At 48.2% G+C, this 9,649-nt stretch overlaps 1 protein-coding gene across 1 annotated transcript in view; it reads left to right on the forward strand.

The window, feature by feature from the left end:
- Fam174b (family with sequence similarity 174 member B) overlaps window positions 1-7,823 on the forward strand; it is a 38,747-nt gene extending 30,924 nt beyond the window's left edge. Inside the window, exon 3 of the mRNA XM_021167807.2 lies at window positions 5,826-7,823. Within this exon, the coding sequence (XP_021023466.1) occupies window positions 5,826-5,829 (4 nt within the window). The 3' untranslated portion in view covers window positions 5,830-7,823. The remainder of the gene's footprint in view (window positions 1-5,825) is intronic.
- The last annotated feature ends 1,826 nt before the right edge of the window (window positions 7,824-9,649 follow it).

Raw genomic sequence — 9,649 nt, forward strand, 5'->3', positions numbered from 1 at the left:
CTATTTTATTTGTGATTAAATAAGAAAATTCCCTAATTCCCTAAGTGGAAGGTCAGGCTTCTTGTTCCAATACTGAAGAGGCTGAAGCAGGTGGTTGGGTTTTTTTTTTTTTTTTTTTTTTTGGTCTAGAACATAAGATGGGAAGGGGGTGTGTTCTCTGACGGTCTGAACGCCAGCGCAATGTAGCCTGAAAGACTTCCACACTCGTCTCAGTCCTTCAAACTGGAACACGTTTCCTTTTTGGGCTGATTGTCAGTCCTGGATTGGCACGGCTGCTAGCTCTGAAACTTCCCAAGCACTGAAAGCGGTGGATGAAGTGAGCCACTTGGGAGCTGTTCAAGTGCTAGAAATACTTCTGGTCTCTGAAAGGCCAAGTTCCCTCCATGGCCTTGACGCAAGAGTGAGAACCAAGGGTGAGAGAAACCAGGAACCCATGCAGTAGCATTTCACAGGCATCCCCCCGCCCCCATGTGTGGCGCAGCTACGGCATGGGGCCCCTCAGTATTGGTATAGGATCTGGGTTTGCTTCCTCTAGTTCCTTGGTGTCCTCCATTTCTTCTAGTCTAGGGAGAAACTCAGGACCCAGCAAATTCACTTGTATTAAGCCTGTACTCTGAGCTATCGGCAATACTGAGCCTGAGTGACTGCTCTTCAGGAGCCTGGCTCTTCTCTGTTTTCACTTTGGGGACAACTTCAAAACCAGGTTTTCCTATATATATAGTATGGTAGCCTTATTCCATTTAAACATTATTTGTGTAGGTGTGTGCACATGTATGTGTGTATATGAGCATATATGCATACATACTGTGGCATGTATATGGAGGTGGTTTGGCAACTTGCAGGAGTCAGGTCTCTAATTCTATTATGTGAATCTGTTTGGTTTGAATGAGCATGGCCCCCATACATTCATATATGTGAATACTTGGTCTCCAGTTGGTGGAACTGTTTGCGAAGATTGAGGAGGTGTGGCCTTGCTGGAGGAGGTGTGTCACTGGGGGTCGGCTTTGAGATCACCAGGCCCAGTCAGCTTTCTTCCTGCCTCTGTTTATGGATCACAAGGGATGGTAGCAGCCTCAACTTCTGGTCAATATCTGACCACTGAGTGGAGTTGGCTGCTGGGTTTTGGTGTATGGAGTTTCCCCTCGGTCTCTGAGTGTTCGTTACCTTTGACTTTTCTTTCTTTCCCTAGCTCTGTTAGGCAGGACATGCCTTCTCCTTTAACCTATGAAGGTGGGAAATCTGTATTTATTAAATTTCTAATATTTCTCCAGTTCAGGATTCTGGAGAGGGCGACAGCTTGCTCACGTGTTATCTTTCTGTGTGAACTGTCTTATACAAGGCTTTCCTTCTCTCTAGGGAGTGGTGACTGGCTCTTTGGTTTTTTTTCTGTCTCGTAATTAGTCTGTCAGGCTTTGTTAAAAGTTATGGTGGCCTCATAAAACGAGTAGGGCAGGCTTCCTTATTTTCCTTCTCTGGACTAGTTTGGATCAGACTGGAATCATTTGTTTTCTAAGTGTTTAGTAGAGCATGTCAAAAAACTGGCTGGACCTGAGCAGTCTGTGTGGGGATTTTAGGGTCAGTGACATTCATTTCCTTGAATAGTTTTTAGAATACTCAGTCTTTACTTCTTCCTGGGTCATTTTTGATCAGAAGCAGTTTTAGGGCATTTTTGTCTATTCCCTTTAAAGTCTACAAACCTGTTGTTGTTGTGTAGTTGTTCCCAACATCATTCTTTAATCTTGTAAACATTTGTAATGTGAGTAGCTATGGTCTTTTTTTTCCTCTCTGAAAGAGAGGGTCTTTGTGTAGGCCTGGCTGGCCTGGAACTTATGTAGACTAGGCTGGCCTTGAACTTGCAGAGATGCACTTGTCTCTTCCTCCCAAATGGTGGTGTGTGCTTAATCCTTTGGTGTATGCCACTATGTCTCCCTCTCTTGTATTTTAAAAAAAATATTTATTTTATGTATATGAGTATACCATAGCTGTCTTCAGACACACCAGAAGAGGGCACCAGTTCCTATTACAGGTGGTTGTGAGCCATCATGTGGTTGCTGGGAATTGAACTCAGTACCTCTGGAAGAGCAGTCAGTGCTCTTAACTGTTGAGCCATCTCTTCAGCCCCCCTCTCTTGTATTTTTAATACTATTTTCCCCCTTTCTGCCTTGCTCACTCTTGCGGGAAGTTTCACTTCGCCACCTGCGCACGGGATTCAGCCTCTCTGATAGCCTCGGTGATGATCGGTTTTCAGTTGGTGTCTGTATCTGGTCCCCCGGCTTTCTTTGAGCACATTCCATTCCTGCCACTTCTTCCTCTGAGTGCATAGCCCCTTCTGTCGTCGTCAGCGTCCCCAGCTGGAATCAGCATTTGTTCTATGGTAGCCTGTGTCAGAGCCTCCCGCAGACATTCAGGCCGACTGCCAGACCCTGCTTGCCCTGCCTCCCCCTAGTGTCCCGGAAGAACTGAACTTCGCGGAGCTCCCCACGGGAAGCTCCTGCTGCGTGTGGTTGAAATGAGGATGTGAATGAACTTGGAGCGAGTCAGTCAGACGCAAGGCCAGGCCGGTCCAGAGAAGACTGACTGCTGCGAGGCTCAGAAGCGTTCGTTCCCTAATGTACAGGTGTATAGAAACTAGAGATGAGAAAGCAGGGGTAAGGGTGGGGTGGGGGATGAGATCGCTGGCGTCTCTGTCATCTCACTACTTAGCAGTAGCCACTAGAGAGAGTGCGAGTACACATCTGTGGGCGTTGCTTTCTCTGTTGAAATAGGCCCAAGTTACAAAGGCCGATTTATGGCACTTTCTCCCCTGAATGTCATATTGTGAACAGCTTTTTTTTTTTTTTTTTTAAATGTCAATAAGTATGAAAGAATGAAGGTTTTAAGGTCACCTTTTTTTTACAAAAGTTTTTTTTTTTTTTTTTTTTTTTTTTTATTGAGGACTCGTCTGCGCACTGATAACTTATTCACATTGTCTAGGTTTTCCTGTCCACCAAATGCTTCTGGCTTCCCCCAGGAAGCACACAAATTGAACTCGGATGTGAATGATTCCTGGGTTTGGGTTATTTTATGACGGAGTGGAAAGAGGAACATCGAGCTTGGCCCCAGGGTGGTGAGGTGGGCCCCGATATTGGTCTTTTATTGGACGTGTAACTTTCTGATCACACCTCGTGAGTTGGAACCCGTGCGGGTTGGCCAGACTTGTTTCCAGTCAGATAGAGGAGACATCATAGGCTAGAAAGGCTTCTGTGTACAGCACCCAGACCACGATACTGGGTATCAAACCTAGGACCTCAAGCATGCTGGCCACGCCCTCTGCTGCTGAGCTCCGCCCCCTAGCTCAACAGCCTTCACCTCTGTTTCTTACAGCTGGGATGCTTTGGTTTGGGAAAAAAAACGACTGCACGGAGCTCAGAGAGTCCTGGAGTTTTGGAATGGTTCCAGATTTTGGGAGGCATTTGGATTTCACTTGTGTTTTGAGCTTGGTTGGCTCGGCGCACAGTTGCAGTCAGCGTTTTGGGTCTCTGCAAACCCCTAGTTTATCACGGGAGACTTTTGTTCCCTTGAGGCATCTCTGGAGGACAAGCACACATGAGCTTTTCTGCTTGTATGGCAGGCAGCCTGGCAGCTGTGTTGAGTGCAGCCCAAGGTACCCAGCTGCTGGGAAAAGAAACCAAGACACCCAGCTGCTGCTGTCCCTGCCAGCCCCACATCCTGCTGAGATGTGTGTGCAAACAGTGTGGCCCCTCCAGGGTGTGGACTGGCTTTCTCAGCAGGCTTGTTTGCCCCTCTTTTGTGGCTAGAGCTTCCTGTAGGAATATTAGACACCAATGGCATCAACATGGCATAGGAGACTGTGCCTACTTTAATCTCTTGAACAGTCAGGCCGATGTAGAGTCAGTTTGAAGTGGAAGCTGAGCTGACCCCCTCATCTGAGGTTGAGGTCTGGACTCTGAGTGCTTCTTAATTGAGGGTTAAATAGCTTTCCGGTGGCAATAGCTTATGGCTGCTTTTCCTTGCTAAGGAGCTTGGGGTGGGTAGGTTCAGGGGGCTCCTCTGCCCGCCTCATGTTCCCCAGGGTTTAGCTTTGCTGTTAAAGCAGATGGGGCTCTCGGGTTCCCCCCTGCTCAGCAGCACTCCTGTGTATACCTGTGGCTGTCTATTCCTATAGCTATGGGGGTTGGGTGTAATCATGGGGTGAAAGTATAGGCCTTCCAGAGGTTCCCTGTGCTTCTGTGACACTTGTGAGATGAGGGGTCACCTGGGCAACTGCACTTAAAACACCCAGGCAGGCGACGGTGCCACACGTTGGTTGTTCAGAGTGTATCCCTGTGCTGTGATGGTGTTCATCCATCAGCTCTTCCTGGGGTCCACAGGCCATTGTCACTGGCTGTCATTTGTGGGCATTTTGTTTTGGTGTAGCTGTGGAGATCGGCTCCTCCCATTGTTTGCTCTCTGACACCATCAGCACTCCTTAGATATGTTTTGGGTTTTCAAGTATGATTATGTAAAGTCCACAATCCAATACTAATGGAGGAGGTAACTTTGACAGGTCTATCTATTCCCCTGCCCCCTCCTAAGCTTCTACGATGCAGCTGTAACCTTTTTCCCATGGTAAAAATCTCTCTTGTACCCCTGGTGTTGTCAGCCCTGTGTTAGAGCTGGAGTTCTAGATGAGCAGGCTCACACATGGATCCTGCCTGTGCAGCCAGTCTTAGCAGGAGACAGACAGCGGTCATATGCTTACATAGACCCAACTCATCTAAGTGTGGCCGGTGCACTCACCAGGTCAAAATTACTATAACAAAACACCCAAGACATCTTCAAGATTTATTTTGGCTCACAGGATTGGAGGTTTCGGTCCCTGGTTGGTTTGCCCTGCTATGGTAAGGCAACCCATCTCAGCAAGTGTGGTAGAACAAAGCCTCTGAGCCAGGGAACCAAAGGCAGGGGGAGATTGGAGTCCTAGAATTCCCACTCATGACCTGGAGGCCTTCCACCAGGCCTCACCTCTGAATGATTCTGTTACCTCATAACAGCGCCTATCCTGCTAATTCAGTGGGCAGAAGGGGAGACACTATGGCTCCCAGACTGTAAAAGTAGCTTGAGAGCCGAGTGTGAGTCCTACCTTTGGTTTATGTGCGCCCCAGTCTCACCTGCTCAGCCCAGGCTTCACTCACACTCGGTCTTCTTGCCTTCCCCTCCCAACTGCTGGGATTGTAGGTCTGTGCCAGCACGCCTAACCCTGATTTCTGCATTTTAATGTTTGAAAAGAGAACCAAAAGGATATTTCAGGATGCATAAAAGTTGATGGCAGTTCAGATTTCAGTGCCCATACATAAAGTTTGAACACAACCATCCTCAGACGTTCTGTGCTGTGTCTGGCTTTTTTTTTTTTTTTTTTTTTTTGTCATGACAACAGGGTTCATAGTTGACACAGAGACTGCAGGCTCTACAAGGTTTTAAAATAGTTACCTTTGGATGCTTTGGCCTGAAAACTTGTAGGAGGACTAGGAAAGAGGGACTTGAGGGAAAAAGAGAGGCGGGGTCTGTGTGTGGGAGGGAGGGATCCCGGAAGCCTTGTGTGTGAGCCAAAGGACAGTTATACGAAGAGTGGAATGTGCCTTGCAGACAAGACAGCACGGTTTTCAAAAGCTCCATGATTGAAGAAAGTCCCTTCTTCAGGACTATAGAGACCACGATGATGATGAACAAGACTGCTTACACAGCAGGACTGGGAAAGGGGACAGAGTGTGACAGTGTGGCCGGCCTATGGGGTGGCTTCAGTGCTCTGGCAGAAGTGATGATTCTCCTCCTTCCTTCTCTTTCAGGTAAAACTTCGCTGGCTTGTCAGCGTCCTGTGGGGAAGCTGGTCAGCCGCAGCCTGGGCTGTCAAGGTCTGGGCACTGTCTCTCACCTGAGGTGATGAAACCCAAACCAACGTTATTTATGGAACTCTGGCTTCACCCTCCATGTCCAGCGTCTGCCTGGAATGTCACCATCATGCTCGTTCTCAGCTGCCAGAAAAAGAGTCACCTTAGCCGGCCCTCGGATGCCCCTTTGAAATTCTCTTTCCACCCTTGTCTTGAGGGTTTTTCTGCCTTCCTAAGAGATGAAGATGGGAACATTGATTTCAAAGAATTTTCTAAAACAACTGTAGATAATAGTAAAGCTACAATTGGGAGATCAAGAGTTTTAAAAAGCTGGGCTGGGGAGATAGCTTATGGGGTGACAACCTGATCACCTCACAAGCAGGGGGCATGAGTTTGGTCCCTAGTGCTCACATTAAAGCAAAACTAGTCTGGTAGCCCACAACTGGAATCTTAGCACGAGAGGTGGGTAGATCCCTGGGGTTGACTGTTCAGCCAGTCTAGCCTAATGAACGAGTTCCAATGAAAACACCTGATCACAGAAAAGTGGGTTGGCTCCAGAGGTATAATAGCCAAGCTTCATTTCTGGCCTCTATATACGTGTATGTTTGCCAACACACACACACACACACCCCTCAGGACCTTCAGATGTACCTGGGAGAATCCTGACATTTTTGTTCTCCCAAATCATTTCAGCTTCTTCAGGTCTGGCTTTATTTAGGGAAAAATTGTATATTTCAGGATGGATGTATAAGTTTCCTACCCGATCTACCCTAAGAGGTTCCCCACAATAGGTCCCAGAAGAATTTAAAATTATCAGGGATCAGACCACATGGGGTGAGTGCGTGGATGGGTGTGTACACCTATCAGATAATTTCTCTTCTCTTGGGAAGGGAAAGTGCCAGGTGGCTCTCAGTGACTTTCTTGTGTGCTGTAAAAACATTTGTCCTGCCTCAGTGCTGTGATGTCTGTCTTAGGCATGTAATGCTAAGAAATCACTGTGGCAAATGAATGGAGGAAGAGGAAGAGGAAGAGGAAGAGGACTCTGTTAGGGACTCTGTTGGAAGTTAGTCCAGGCTAGGTTGGACTGAACTGGACTGGAAACTCTCCAGGGCCCACCGTGGTTTATAAGGAGTTCAGGTGGGCACCTACCCTGGGAGCTGGGTACCCAAGGAAGCCCTGAGGAAACAGGCCCTGGACTAACTGCTCAGGTTAATGGAGGCCTCCCACTTGGCCTTCTCCCATATTGCTGTAGAAGGACTGCTTCTGTGCAAATCTAATAGCAGTGCCTTTGGGACTCTGGGAGTGCATCACGTCTGGGAAGGTGACCCTTGTTATCTCAGTTCCTTTTCATCTTTGTCCTAGGGTTTGTGTATTTGCCTGTCTAATGCCCTGCTCCATTGCTTTGGATGAAAACGCGTACCTTGGCCAGCTCCACCATTGTCAGGTTCTCCAGTTCTGATTGGGGTTGTGGTGATGGCGGTAGGTGGGAAGATCCACCCTGGCTCAGGAGCCTGACTTGACACTGGTTCTTTCAGCCCTAAGCAAGCATCTGAGGTGTGCTGCGCTCCTGGGATCCCTTAATTTCACCATTTTGGCTGGCTTCTCTCATCCTTCTGCCATTAGCCAGAGGGGTGGGTTGCGAAACGGGGCGGGTGACTGTCCTCTCGCCATGGACTGAAGCACAGTGGTGACTCTAGGAAGCTGGCCACCTCGAAGCTGTACATCCTCTCAGCCTTGGAGCCAGGACTCGAGGGTCCCAGAACTGCAGCTGAACCATCTGGAAAAGCTGGATTCTCTATTCTCCTGCCTTATGTATGAACACCACGGATCCGGCTGCCAGCCACTCATCACTGACTGGCAGGAGTGGTGGCACAGTGACCTTCCAAATCCTTGATGAAACTTCAACACCGTAGGCACTTAAATAAAGATCCTTAAAGCAAACAAAAAAATAACCTTTAGGTTGAGTCACGCGTGTGCTGGGTTTGGGTATTTTTTGATGGAGCAAGTGAGCTGACTCACTGGTTAAGAACATGAACACGTTTACCTTAGGAACAGCTTCCGGGGGTGAGCAGGGGTTTCTGGGGAGGGGGTTGTCTGTGCCCTTGTGGTTTAGAAAGAGGCATATGAATGGAATGGGGCCGGGGAAACAGGCCCAGCCCTGCCCCCCTCCCCCGGTTCACCCTCCCTCCCATGCTGCATTTGTTCTTGTTTTAGAAACTGTTTCGGGTTGGGAAGCATTGAGCCCCCATTTGTTTGGAGACTCTTGAAGTGTCCAGAGCCCATCATGTCAGGGCTGCTTATCCTTGCCTCATACCTGTTTCAGTGTAAGATTTCAGTGACAGCCAGGTGTGATGGCACACACCTGTCATCCCAGTGCTAGAGAGGCCAGCCCCAGATATAGAGCAAGACTTTGTTTCAACAAACAGAAAAACACCCCCCAAAAGTGAGTTAAACATGTTCAGGCTGGATTAATCCCTGAGTGGATAAAAGCCAAAGAGAGAGAGAGAGAGAGAGAGAGAGAGGAGAGAGAGAGAGAGAGAGAGAGAGAGAGTGTGTGGGGGGCAGGCTTACTTACATTCACGTGAACATGCAGCGTTTGATGTCACCAAGAGCTTGGTTGATGGGTGTGGTCTGCTCAACTCTCCCAGTGGTTCACTGATCTTCTTGTAGTCAAGCACTTAACTGCCAGTCTTGTTCCTCCCGACACCCAGGGATGAGCCAGCCGGAGGAGGAAAGAGGTACTCTGAATCCAGCGGTGCCCCTTTCGGTGGAGGGCTGGCTATGAGTGTAGCTTGTTTTTTTTTTTTTGGTTTTAGGGGTTTATTTGTGGCTGGTCCATCTAAATCCTGGTCTCCTCTTCACAAAGAAAGCCTTTCTTCCCCCATGTGTTCCATAAGAGCTACCGGAGTCTAGTAGGAAGAGATATGTGGTCCATGGCTCCCCAAACCTGTCTCCTCGCCTACATTTCCTACCAAAAGTGCTGACACAGCAGGCAAGAGGGGAAATCTCTCAAAACAGTACTTTCTAAGGTTGTGGGAGCCCCTATGGAAGTCTTAAGACTATAATGTGTGCCTTTCCCCATCCTTTTCAGCAAAATGCTGGCTTTAGGGACTTTTCAAATGGAGTTGGGAAAGAACCAGAAGAGACATTTCTACAGGGTGGGTAAACACGTGCCCTATGTTGCTGATGAGGCTTTTACTACCAAAGTAACTTCAGGAGATTTGATTGGCTCCTTAGCACTGTTAGCTCTGGGAGAGGGGATGGACTAGCCTAGGAACAACAGCAAAGAGCTTTACGGAGCCTCGATGAAGATGATGGAGACCGTGGGAAGAGTCAGATGACGACTCCATCTGCTTTGCAGAATCACAGATCTGCTCCTGTAAAGCCTGCCAGTGTCTCCCCCATCACAGGTGGGAGCCAGTGCCTGTTTCAAGCCCACCTATGGTAGAACTCTTGTGAGACTTCAGGAAACTTTCTTGGGGACTCCGTATAAAGTACACAGCAAACAGCTTGGTGAGATCACTGTATTTCCTGTTCTTGTTGCAAATAACATAAGCGTTTCAGGCAGTTGTTGGAACCATTGCCTGCACTGTGGCCTGAGTATACATGTTGCGGCCCGCCCGCGGTCCACAACACGAACGGTTCACTGAGAATGGCAGTTCCCTGCAAAGAGAGGTAACTAGACGGGGCGGAAGAAACAATGGAGTCAAGACAAACAGATTCTGATCAAGACTCAATTTAATATTTCCAGACACTCAGTTTATAAAGGAAGGAGGAGGGAA

This window comes from Mus caroli, chromosome 7 (assembly GCF_900094665.2).
Source record: "Mus caroli chromosome 7, CAROLI_EIJ_v1.1, whole genome shotgun sequence".
Taxonomy (NCBI): Eukaryota; Metazoa; Chordata; class Mammalia; order Rodentia; family Muridae; genus Mus; species Mus caroli.